The 13814-nt window shown below is 41.5% G+C and overlaps 1 protein-coding gene across 1 annotated transcript in view; it reads right to left on the bottom strand.

Annotated features, from left to right (window-relative positions):
• LOC138755486 (peroxidasin homolog) overlaps positions 1 to 11813 on the bottom strand; it is a 545492-nt gene extending 533679 nt beyond the window's left edge. The window contains exon 1 of the mRNA XM_069921525.1: positions 11627 to 11813. Coding sequence (XP_069777626.1) covers positions 11627 to 11787 — 161 coding nt within the window. The 5' untranslated portion in view covers positions 11788 to 11813. The remainder of the gene's footprint in view (positions 1 to 11626) is intronic.
• Positions 11814 to 13814: the final 2001 nt, after the last annotated feature.

The raw sequence follows: 13814 nt of genomic DNA, 5'->3' as shown, positions 1-13814 counted from the left end.
GGACAGAAGATTCTGCGAACCTGACAAGTGTTCCCGTATGGTGTGTTGCCTCCCAGGAGCCAGGGTACGTGACGTCTCGGATAGGGTTCAGAGTATCCTGGGGGGGGGAAGGAGACCGGCCAGAGGTCCTGATACACGTGGGTACAAATGACATAGATAGATTGAAGGAGGAGATCCTGAAGAGAGACTACCGTGAGCTCGGAAGGAGGTTGAGAAGCAGGACCTCCAGGATTGTAATCTCGGGGCTGCTTCCTGTACTGTGCGAGAGTGGGGGCAAGAATAATAAAATCAAGAGGTTAAACGTGTGGCTGAGGGAATGGTGCAGAGTGCAGGGATTCAGGTTCATTGACCATTGGGATCTCTTCTGGGGAAGACGGGACCTATATAGGAGGGATGGTTTACACCTGAATGCGAAGGGGCCCAATATACTGGCAGTTAGGTTTAATAAAGCTGTCGGAGCTGATTTAAACTAATTTGGCAGGGGGAAGGGAACAGGACTGATAGGGAAGTAGATAGGAGAGAGAATATAGGGGTGGTTCCGATAGACGGTGAAACAATAAGGAATAAGGGAGTTAAAAGTGATAGGAGAATAAGAACGAATGCACCAAGAACCAAGGTGGAGGGAGAAAGGAGGTATGGCATCAAGGTACTGTGTATGAATGCAAGGAGTGTAAGGAACAAAATGGATGAGCTTGAGGCGCAAATGGCAATGGGAGGTTATGACATTGTCGGAATAACAGAGACATGGCTGCGGGAAGGGCAGGATTGGGAAATAAATGTTCCAGGGTACACGTCCTTTAGAAAGGACAGAAAGTTAAGAAGAGGAGGTGGGGTAGCTCTGTTGGTAAGAAATGAGATTCAGGCGTTTGAAAGGAAGGACATTGAAACAGGTGAGGTAGAGTCTGTTTGGATTGAATTAAGAAATTGCAAGGGCAAGAGGAATATAATGGGGGTCATTTACAGGCCTCCGAAAAGTAGCTCAGATATCGGTAGTAGTATAAATCAGGAATTAAGAGTGGCATGTCAAAGTGGTAGCAATACGGTAGTTATGGGGGACTTCAATTTGAAGGTGGACTGGGATAATCAGATGGGGGCAGGAACACAAGAGAGCGAGTTTATAGAATGTCTACGAGATACTTTCTTGGAACAGCTAGTGGAGGAACCTACCAGGGGGAAGTCGATTCTGGACTGGGTGCTGTGCAGCGACGCAGACTTAATAAGTGACCTTGATGTAGGGGAGCCATTAGGGAATAGTGACCATGGTATGGTTACTTTTAAGCTGCAATTAGGAAGGGAAATGGAAAGGAAGTCGGAAGCATCTGTACTTCAGTTAAATAAAGGGAATTTTGCAGCTATGAGGGAGGAGCTATCCAAAATAAAATGGGAAGATACACTAGCTGGGAGGATAACTGGGGAAAAATGGCAGGTTTTTATGGACATTTTTCACAGGATTCAGGACAAATTTATTCCAAAGTGGAGGAAAGGCTCTAGGAGATGCAAATGGCAGCCCTGGCTAACTAAGGAAATCAAGTCCATTATCAAGTCCAAAGGGAGTAATTATAAGATAGCGAAGCGGAGTGGGAAATTAGAGGATTGGGAAACCTTCAAAGAACATCAGAGGGTAACTAAGAAAGCCATAAGAGATGGGAAAATGAAGTACGAGAAGAAATTAGCAGATAATACTGCGGAGGATAGCAAAAGCTTTTTTAAGTATGTGAAGAGGAAGAAATTGGTTCGGTCTAAAATTGGCCCTTTGAAAATGGGCAAGGGTGAAATTATTACCGGAAACAAGGAGATGGCAGAGGAATTTAACAAATACTTTGCAACTGTCTTCACCAAGGAGGATATAGGTTATAGTCAGTTAGGGGGTAGTGGTCATGCGGTACCAAGAGACTTGGGGAACTTTACTGGGGAGGTAGGGGATCTAATGGATATCCGGATCCAGAAGCAGGAGGTTATGAGTAAATTGTTGGGACTGAGAGCTGATAAATCCCCAGGGCCTGATGGGCTGCATCCTAGGGTGCTTAAAGAGGTGGCTATGGAAATTGTGGAGGCACTGGTCGACATTTTCCAAAGTTCCATAGATTCTGGGGAGGTCCCTGAGGATTGGAGAGTGGCTGATGTGGTGCCGCTTTTTAAGAAAGGAGGGAGGGAGAAAACGGGAAATTATAGACCGGTTAGCCTGACATCAGTGGTGGGGAAGATATTGGAGTCCATCATAAAAGGAGAAATAGCAGAACACTTAGTCAGTAATAATAGTATAAGGGCTAGTCAGCATGGATTCCTTAAGGGTAAGTCATGCTTGACTAACCTTCTGGAATTTTTTGAGGATGTGACAAAGAGGGTGGACTCGGGAGAGCCAGTGGATGTGGTGTATTTGGTCTTCCAGAAGGCCTTTGATAAGGTACCGCACGGGAGTCTAGTGGGCAAGATCAGGGAGCATGGTATTGGAGGTAAGGTGCTGACATGGATAGGAAATTGGTTAAGAGATAGGAAACAAAGGTTTGGAGTAAATGGGTCTTTTTCAGAATGGCAGGATGTGACGAGTGGAGTGCCTCAGGGATCGGTGTTGGGTCCTCAGTTGTTTGTAATTTATGTTAATGATTTGGATGAGGGGATTATAAATAACATGAGCAAATTTGCAGATGACACTAAACTGGGCGGCGGTGTGGGGTGTGAGGAGGATGTAAGGAAAATGCAGAGGGACTTAAACAGGCTGGAGGAGTGGGCGGCTAAATGGAAGATGAATTTCAATGTGAACAAATGTGAGGTTATTCATTTTGGGGGAAGTAATAGGAAAGCTGAGTATTATTTAAATGGAGACAAGCTAGGGAGGGGGGAAGTGCAAATGGATCTGGGTGTACTTGTTCACCGGTCACTGAAGGCTAGCATGCAGGTTCAGAAAGCTATGAAGAAGGCAAATGGAATGTTGGCTTTCATAAAGAGGGGATTGGAGTATAGGAACAGAGACGCCCTTCTGCAGTTATACAGGGCCCTGGTGAGACCCCACCTGGAGTATTGCGTCCAGTTCTGGTCTCCAAACTTGAGGAAGGACATACTAGATATAGAGGGTGTGCAGCGCAGATTTACAAGGTTAGTTCCAGGGATGGCAGGGTTGTCATATGCAGCAAGGCTAGAAAAACTGGACTTGTATCCATTGGAGTTTAGAAGGATGAGGGGGGACATGATTGAGGTATACAAAATCATCAGGGGGATAGACAAGGTGAAGTCTGATTACTTGTTCCCAATGATGGGGGAGACGAGGACTAGAGGGCATAGTTTAAGAATACAGGGTAGGCCCTTTAGGACGGAGATGAGAAAGCATTTTTTTACCCAGAGAAGTGTGAATCTGTGGAATGCTCTGCCACAGAGGGTGGTGGAGGCGGATTCGCTGACTATGTTCAAAAGAGAGTTAGATAAGACTCTTGTGGGTAGCGGAGTTAAGGGTTATGGGGATAAGGCTGGAAAGGGGTACTGATGGTAATGATCAGCCATGATCTAAAATGGCGGTGCTGGCCCGACGGGCCAAATGGCCTACTCCAGCTCCTATTGTCTATTGTCTATTGTCTATTGAATGGGGAGGGCTGGGAGAATTCCAGACCATTAGCCAGAGGGTGTTAATTGGATATGATAAGAGAAAAGGTGAGGTAATTTTAGCTCAGTGAAAGAGAGGGAAATGGGAAGAGAGAGAGACTGAACTAGAGATAAGAGGACAGGAGGAAGAATATGGGGTGGTGGGGATGGAACATTCATAGAAACTGGAGAAATCGATATTAATGCCATCCTCTTGGATGTTACCCAGAAAGAAGATGATGTGTTGTTCCTCCAATTTGCAGGTGGTCTCAGTCTTGCAGTGCATGAGACTATGGACAGACATGTCAGCAAGTGAATGGGACAGGGAATTGAAAATGGTGGCCACCAGGAGATCCCTTCTAATGTGGCGGAGAGAGCGAGGTGCTCAATGAACTGATTTCCCAGTCTGCGCCTAGTCTCACTAATGTAGAGGAGACCACAACGGGATCACTAGATGCAGTAGATGACCCTTGCACATTCACTGGTGAAATGTTATTTCACTTGGAAGGACTGTTGGAGGCCCCAAATGGTGGTGAGGAGGAGGTGTGGGTGCAAGTTGAGTATCTCCTAGAGTCACAAGGGTAGGTACCAAGGGGATGATTGGTGGGGATGGAGGAGTGGAGAAGGGAGTCACGACGTAGTGGTTCATGCAGAAGGCAGAGAAAGGAGAATATGTGCCTGGGGTGGGATCACATAGTTGGTGGGGGAAATGGTGGAGAAGGATGTTTTGGATGTCGAGGCTGGTGGGGTGGTAGGTGAAGAGAAGGGGAATTCTGTCCTTTTGCGCATGGGGGAAGAGAGGGGCAGGGCAAATGTGCAGGTATTGGAAGATATGTGGGTGAGGGCCAAGTTGGTGGTGTAAATGGCAATTCCACATTGTTTGAAGAAGGATGACATCACTGGAAGACCTCGACCTGAGAGCAAATGCGACGGAGACAGAGGAGTTGAGAGAAAGGAGTGGAATATTTACAGGGGACAGGGTGTGAAGTGGTGTAGTCAAGGTAGCTATGAGAGTGGTGGGTTTGTAAGACATACCTGCCAAGAGTTTTTCTCTCAAGATGGAGACAGAAAGATCAAGAAAAGGGAGTAGTTGCTGAAAATGGATTAAATGAATTTGAGGACAGGGTGGAAGTTAGCAGCAAAGTATATAAAATCAACAAGCCCATCATAGGTACATGAGGCAGCACCAAATTAGTTGTTGTTGTAGTGGAGAAAGAGTTGAGGGGCCTTGCCTGTGTAGGTTTGTAGCATGGAATGTTGCACATAGCCAACAAGAAGGCAAACCTGGGTAGGCCTATGCGGGTACCCATCACTCTCCTTTTGATGGAGAAAGTGAGATGGGTCAAAAAGATTTTTGAGATTGAGGACCAGTTCTGCTAGCCAGAGGAGGGTAATGGTGGTGGAGGGGGGTTGGTTAGGTCCATTGTCCAGAAAAGAGCTTTGAGGCCTTCAAAATGGGGCATGGAGGTTTATATGATTGAATATCCATCATAAAGGTTAGGTGGTGGAATTTAGAAAACTGCAAGTTGTTGAAGAGATGGAGGGCATGTGAAGTAGAAAAAGATGTACATTTAACTCAGCATGAGACTGTTCTAAAAGGGTGATGTCAATGCCAATGACCAAGCCCAGTAGCAATGAGGTAACTTTAGAACTGTTGGAAGAAGAACTAGGAAAGTCTATCTTTGGTTGTCAGATCTGTTTATTCCTAAGTACAGGAAGCACAAGGACCCCCCCAATAGAAGCCACTGAACTGTAAATAAATTTCAGAGACTGGGTACACATGAAGAAGTTTTTAAAAATTGGAAACAGCCCAGGCAAGCGTACCATTCCAGGTGATCTTGTCAATGCCCACTGTAATCAAGACAAAGAAGGCATAGATTCATCTCAACCACTGCCAGGGAATCAAATAAGAAGAAAGGAAAAGACTACATAAAAAATATCACTGTGGAAGGCACAGGAACAATAGATTATGCTTAAAATTGTGTATTATGTTCAGAAATGTATGCTTTTTTCTCTTATTCAGTGTAAAAGGGGGATGTGGAGCCCCAGTTGGGAATTTAAAAAATGAGTATCAAACAGCATCTCTGGGGTTTAACGTAGAAAATGAAGTCACCATTTTAATAGAAGTGAAAAGAACAGATGGGTGATTTATGGAGTGAGTAAAAAAGGGAATGAAAGGGAACAAAGCAGCAGTTATGGTTTACCATAATCTGAAACAATGCCCATCCATATTTAGACTGAGGCTAAGGGTCCAGGGATGTAGCAAATATTGCTACATAGAACATAGAACAGTACAGTAGATTTGGTCCTTAATGTTACGCCAACCGATTTATTCCTTCCTAAAAAAAAGTACTAAACCCTCCCTACCCCATAACCCTCTATTTTTCTTGTATCTGTCTAAGAGTCTCTTAAATGCCCCCAATGTTTCAGCCTCCACCACTGTTCCCGGCAGGGTATTCCAGGCATTCACAACTCTCCATGTAAAAAACTTACCTCTAATGTCTCCTCTAAACTTCCCTCCATTAACTTTGTACATATGTCCTCTAGTGTTTGCTGATCTTGCCCTGGGAAACAGGGGCTGGCTGTCCACCCTATCTATGCTCTCATAATCTTGTAGACATCTGTCAAGTCTCCTTTCATCCTTCTACACTCCAAAGAGAAAAGTCCCAGCTCTGCTAACCTTGCCTCACAAGATTTGTTTATCAATCCAGGCAATGTCCTCTTCTGCGCCCTCTCCATAGCTTCAACATCCTTCCTATAATGAGGTGACCAGGACTAAACACAATACTCTAAGTGTGGCCTTACCAAAGATTTGTAGAGTTGCAACATGACCTCTCTACTCCTGAATTCAATCTCCCCGTTAATGAATCCCAGCATCCCATAGGCCTTCTTAACTATCCTATCAACCTGTATGGTAACCTTGAGGGAGGTATGCATTTGAACCCCAAGGTCCCTTTGTTCATCCACACTCTTAAGTAACTGACCATTAACCCTGTACTCAGACATCTGGTTTGTTGTTCTAAAATGCATCACTTCACATTTATCCGGATTAAAATCCATCTGCAACTCTCCTTCCCAACTCTGCATCCTGTCTATATCCCCTTGAAACCATTGACAACCTTCAACTCTATCCATAACTTCTCCCACCTTAGTGACATCCACAAACTTATTGACCCATCCTTCTGCCTCTTCATCCAGGTCATTTATAAAAATCACAAAGACCAGGGGGTCCCAGAACAGATCCGTACAGCACTCCACTAGTCACTGACCTCCAGGCAGAATGTTTTTCTTCCATTACTACTCTCTGCTTTCTTCCTACAAGCCAATTTTCTATCCACACAGCCAAAGTCCCACTGATCCCATGTCTCAGGATGACTTTCTCGTGGGGTACCATGCCTTGCTAAAATCCATATAACCACATCTACCACCCTATCCTCATCAATTCATTTTGTTACCTCCTCAAAAAACTCAATTAGGTTCAAGAGACACAATCTTCACTACAAAGTCATGCTGACTGTCCTTGAGTAGTCTGTACTTCTCCAAATGTTCATAGATCCTATCCTTAAGAATCCTCTCCATCAGTTTGCACACCACTGACATAAGACTCACAGTTTATAATTCCCAAGATTCTCCCTATTACCTTTTTTAAACAAGGGGACTTCATTTTCCATTTCCAATCCTCTGGCACCTCCTCTGCAGCCAAAGAGGATTCAAGGATAATAGCTCCTACCCCAGCTATCTCTTCTCTCATTCCCACAGCAGCCTGGGCTATATCGCATTTGGCCCTGGGGACTTAACAATCTTGATGCTTTTAAGAAGATCCAACACTTTTGCTTCCTTCATCTCCATTTTGACCAGCACGCAGACCAGTTCAATTTTGACCTCACCGTGATCAAAGTCTTTTTCCCTTGTGAATACTGATGCAAAGCATTCATTTAGGACCATCCTCCTTGGCCTCCAGGTACATTTTGTCTCCTTTATCCTTTCATGGCTCCACCTTAATTCTTTTCATCTTTCTGTTCTTCACATATACATAGAATGCCTTGGGATTCTCTTTAATTCTACAAGCTAAGGCCTTCTTATGCCCCTTTCAAGGTCTACTAAGTCCTTTCTTAAGTTCCTTCCAGGCAACCCTATACTTCTTATGAGCCCCTCCTGTTTCCTGGATCCTACATCTAATGTATGCTTCCTTCTTCCTCTTGACTAGTTGTTTGACCTGTTTCATCAGCCACAGTTCCCTTTTCCTACCATTTTTTTCTTGCCCCAGTGGGACAAACCTATCCTGTACCCAGCACAAGTGGTCCTTAAACTTTCTCCATATTACCTCTGTGCTTTCACCTTTAAACATCTGTTTCTAATTTATTCTTGCTAGTTCCTGCCTCATTCATTCATAATTAGCCCTTTCCCAGTTAAGCACTTTCCCAGTTTGACTGCTTTTATCCTTTTCCATAGCTATGTTGAAACCAAGGGAGTTGTGGTCACTCACACCAAAATGCTCCCCAACTGAGAGGTCCACCATCTAAGCAGGTTCATTCCCCAGAACCAGTGGTCTCTCCTCTAGTCAGCTGGTCCACATACTGCATCAGGAATCCTTCTTGCACACACCTGACAAATTCAGCCCCATTTTTCATTCTTGCAGGTCAAAATTAGGAGAGTTGAAATCACCCTTAGTTACAACCCTGTATTTCCCGCACCATTCCAAAATCTGCCCGCTTATCTGCTCCTCGGTGTCCCCAGGGCTATTTGGGAGCCCATAGATGACTCCCAGCACCCTGATAGCTCCCTTCCCATTTCTGACTTCCACCCATACTAACTCAGTAGTTACTCCCTGTGCCGTGTCCAATCCCTCACCAGTAATGCTACTACCCCCCTCCCCCCCCCCACACTTTTCTAGCTCCCATCCTATTCTTTTTAAAACATCTAAACCCAGGTACCTGCATCCGTCATATCTTGTCCTTCCTCCATCCAAGTTTCAGTCATGACCACTGCACCATAGTGATAATGCACTTGAACTTTATCACTACAAGTGCCACAGCTTTGGCATTCTCTCAGCTGCTTTAACATTTATCTATTAGGCCCTGGACAAAAATGGCACATAACAATCTTGGCAGCGAAATGTTACACAATGCAAGCTCACCTTGAATAGGGCAATATATTGTGACATAAAAAATACAACATCATGCATCAATACAGCCCGTACCAAAGCCCAGTACATGATAGAACCTGACAATACTGAAAAAAGTGTACCTACCAAATTCTTAAAAGAGCAAGTATTCACTGACTAACCTTCTTGAAGCATGAAATGGCACTAGACTACATTTTGGTAAGACAAGGTGGACTCTGCATCACACTAAATTTGACAGGTGACGCATGTCATAATATATCCAGACTCAGAAGATAACATGACAAATGTTACATTCATTACCATGGAAACAAATAGAGATTCATTTGGGTCTTGTAAAAGTGTAGAAAAATTATTTTCAGATTGGCTCTCTGATCATTTAGGACCCTGGGGAGCCATGCTAGTACAAAACCTAGAGTTGCTCAAATCATGTGACTAGGAAGAACAATAACTGGGCAAAGGATGGACATGTTTCTGTGATTGGTCCATAATATGGTACACCCAAGTAAATAAACATTGCATAGCTTAATTCTGATAGGATAATGCTTGCCACATGGTAGGAAATTGCTTTATGATTGGTTAACAGTATATTACCTTGCAGTATATAAATCCTTGCATTTGTATGTCTGAGAACTTCCTTGAACCCCTAGGTGTGATGGACTTCTTGCAAACTTGTGTATTAAATAAAAGGGTTTCTGGATAAGATGAAAAATCTAAATCCTCCATTCCTTGCAAAACTCTTGGTAAAGATGGCACACTCTGGGTCTGGGTGAAGGCTGGTTGAGGATATTACAGTAGAAGTCCAAAAAAATTGGATGTCAGAAATCCAGACTAACTGAGAATCCGGACTTTTCGAAAAATCATGCGTAAGCCCCACAGATACTCAGTGGCAACAAGCGAATATTTTATTTCTCATTTTTGTCGTGTTGACTTTATTTTTCTTTAAAACTGCTCGTTTTGATAAATGAAGCAAGCTGTACTTGCTAATGAATAAAATACCAAAATTTACTTGTTCATCTTTTCTTTATTTCTCCTTAAATTTATATTTTTAAAACTACTGCACTTCCCGAGAATGTAGAAAATCCATAAAATCAGGACTGACCCAATCCCAAAGCAGCCTGGATTTTAGGATTTCTACTGTACTTGAACAGAGAGACTCAGCAGGTCTTGCAGCAATATTCAGGAGTAAAGGCTAACCAATGTTTCAAGCTTGAACCCTTTGTCAAGGTGCAAGCAAAAATCAAGCAGGTCCCTGAATAAACAAATGGAGGCAAGAAAGGAGAGGACAGAGTAAAGGGAAAGGGGAGGAGCACAGGTTAACAGGTCATGGGAGGATATACATAGATGTGTTTCTAACAGGTGGTGAACTATTTGATCCATGAGTATGAAGGGAATTTGAAATCAGTTATATTTTATTCTCCCGCAGACCATCTCACACCATGTTGGGGAGGAGAAAATATGAGTGCACTGAGGCATTAAATTTCACATGTTTTTGAATTATTTGATACAAAAGGACTGTCTGCACCATTGCAAATCATTTTGTCATTTTGTGCTAGGGTTACTGTAAATATTTATTATCTATCTTTTGTATATATTGTCCTGTGTAATTTAATTCGATTAGTTTTCTACATGTTTATGGTTGTTCTTTACAAGTATCTGTTTAACTGCAGCAAGTAAAATTTTGGTGCATATGTACATTGTGTATGACAACAAAAAATCTAATTCTCATCATTTCCTTCAGGCATATAGAGTGCATCTAGGGCTTCAATTCTTATGTGTCAAGGAGAACCCCACATCTGGAAAACAGCCATACAAAGAGACATAGGAGGTTGAGGTTAACTAATGGACTAATGTTAATCTGAATACTCACAATATGCAAATTTCATTTCTGAATAGGGTGGAGGACCCACTGGCCTTCGGCCAGCATAAACATTGCTGCATAAATTATTGTTATTAAAAATCAGTCATCTCAGCCTTGGATATATGCTTATATTTTAAATTTTATAGTTGTTGAGAAACATGATTTTTTTTTTTAAATCGGCAATGACTATGATCTTCTTTCCAAAGTAAAGGAAAAGGGTTTTCTAAGAACACAAGAGAGATTGATTCAATCCTTACAAGGAAGACGTGATTTCAGGCCACAGTTCCAGAATATCTCTGGCATTTCATGCAGTTATTTTACAGAACTCACTGGAAAGCAGCATTTCCTAGCCTGACAGTATTGGAAACTGACTTAAGCATGTCTTGAAGTGATTGTTATTTAAGTCTTTAAGAAAAAAAACGCAATTCCTTATTCACAGTTTTGCGAAAGCGATTGATGAGTTCCAGACAATGGTATTCCATTCTGCGCACTAAGGTTGCTTTTTTGTCTTGCTTATTAAAATATGTTGTCAGGGTGCTGACAATGGCTGACACAAACAAGTTCAAGATTCAAACAATTATGGTAGAATCTTATTTAATTGACAATATGAAATTTGCTACTTTCTTTCCGCACCCACTTATCATCAGGCCATCCCATCCAAATCCATAACAACTTAATGCTGCAGCTCTTTTCACACACGATGGTAAACTTTGCATAGAACATCAAAAATCTCTCAGCAGATGTCCAAAAAAAATCAGCATTGTGTTATTGCACCAAGTTATTTCCTATTCAATGTATACATATTATTTTAACAGCTATAGGAAAGAAATTTCACTATAAAGATGGTTTAAACAAAGCCAGAAGATAAAACTAAAGCTTCTCAAATTCACATAAAAGTTTTAAAATTGAATTCCAAACTGAGTTGTACTTGGCACGTTTCACAAACATAATTGCACTTCAGTCTTAATAGCTCCGCAGACTATGTGATCACCACACCAAAAAGAAAGTTAACTGAACTCAGAATGTGGAACAAACTTTTAAGCAGCTCCAGAAGAAAGCTCTGTACTTACAGGATAACAGTCTGCGGTGCTACTCTGGGGATGTGATCCAACATCAAGTGCATACAGCGGACAGTGGTTCTGAAGCAAAGGCATCGGCTTGGACACGAGTAGAATTCAGGGAAGAGGAGAAAGAAAATAGTTATGAAAAGGAAACATTTGCGTCCCATCATGAGAGAGATGAGATCTGTGGCAGTGCCTGGAGCTGCAGAATCTAAACTGAGAGTGGGGTCTGGGCAAGTTTAACTCAACTTGAACATCCAATCAGACCACAACCAGGATCAAATTACAGCACGGGGAACAGAAAGAATCCAGCAGTTCTATCCACAAAGCACTGCCAGGATTAGAGTAGTCCTAATGCTGGGATTTCAAGAAACAAAATTGCCAGCATTGCTTCTACAAAACAGTAAAAGAACCAGGGCCATTTTAAGTAGGGACAGGAACAAAAGTTAACTGCTCTCCTTCATACATCTAAATATTACAACATACCACCATCTACATTACAGAAAGCATCAATCTTCAATTTATTTTAGTAACCATATCTGGGGCGAAAAGCTTTCAAGAAAAGAATGATTCCCTCCCCCTTTTATTCATGACCAGTGATACAGTAAAATATCTAGGAAACTAAGAATGGGCAAGACCTCCTTGATGAACTTTGGATATTGTTGAATGTAACGCAAATGTGATTCACTCAAATTTCATTCACTTGGATAATATTAATGGCGTCTTTATTAATAACATAAAACATGGGACATTTAATATTATGTCTATTAATGAACAATAAATTAACAAATAAAATTTCATCTGGATTCATTCTCAGCTTACTTCTGCTTGATTAACATTGAAATATCAATGCATTCCATATCCTGCAGTCTTAGCAATTTAAATTGACTTACCCATTTAGCCTATAAACTATCACTTCCATTTTCCAATCTTTGGCTGACCTGATGAAATGTTTATCCCTAGGCACTGATCATACTGTATCACCATGCTCAATCTGATCATTCTCTTCTGCTGAAATTTAATGCTTTAGGTTAGCAGGTTATTTTAATGGCAACAACAGTCAAATCTGATCCTTTCTTCGTGTTCACACTTGTGGATTCACAGGTCATATTGTGTCTAGAGGAGCAATGGAAATTCAGCTGGAACTGTCCCCTGCATAAATAAGGGCATTTGCAAGTCAACTACATGCCACTGATTCTGAAACTTAGTGGTTTGAACCTGACCAGAGACTAAAAAAAACTTACATTTTTTTTCTTTGCTGCCATTTGAGTTTATTCCAATTTTAAACATTTGTGATCAACTTAAACAAAACATAAAATTAGCTAAAGTTACGTTCAATGTAGTAAAGTTCCAATTGTGGTGAGTTTGGAATTACGAGCATAGCTTCCTCATACAGAGCAACTAGCACATCACTGAACTCGTGCAGTATGAATCAAAAATATTGGCAGATAATAAAACACAAGTTTCCCACCAATATGACAAAACTTAAAACCCAATGTAAACAAATGGATATGTTCATGAACAAACAAGATTTGAGAAAATAGCAGAATTGTCTCTTTTTTCTTAAAGTTGAGACCATGAAACCATTATTCAAGCAGTTTAAGAATGATGTGGAAAGAAAATACAATCATAAAACTTCAAATTTTAATGTATGAAATAATTGCACACTCTTATGTGCAATAAAGAAACAGTGCAGATCTCATGATTATAACATTTTAGAAACGATTCAAATAAAGGGCCGAGCTTGTTGCCAGCTGCCTGCACTTGCAGCTGACCTGTGTGGTTAATATGGAGCTTTTGAATCTGGTAATGTTGATCAAAGATACTTTGACTCTAAAAGGTGAGACACAACAGGCAGCAGCATCTTGGGCTATAGAATTCCATTAATGAGTGAGCCAGGTTAAGGTCCACTCACATAACAGCAGAAAACATTCCCAGGTTTGGCCCTATGTTAAATTTGTCAAGGAAATGAATATTCTTGACATTGAATATCAATTACATAATGATTAAAATGAGTATCTATAATATATTAGCTCATTAAAATTTTTAACTAATTAAAACCTAATCTGATACAATTCATTTAGAAAAAAAAAATTAGTTAAAACTTACTCTTTCATCTCTTTAAGGGAATAGCTCATGATATCTCACTAACACTCCTGGAGAATAGCAGCACCTTCCCTCTCTGCTGATAGAGAAG

The sequence above is a fragment of the Narcine bancroftii genome, chromosome 2 (assembly GCF_036971445.1).
Source record: "Narcine bancroftii isolate sNarBan1 chromosome 2, sNarBan1.hap1, whole genome shotgun sequence".
In the NCBI taxonomy this organism is placed as follows: Eukaryota; Metazoa; Chordata; class Chondrichthyes; order Torpediniformes; family Narcinidae; genus Narcine; species Narcine bancroftii.
Note: the sequence above shows the minus strand (reverse complement) of the source record. Positions and strands in the feature narration are given on the sequence as shown.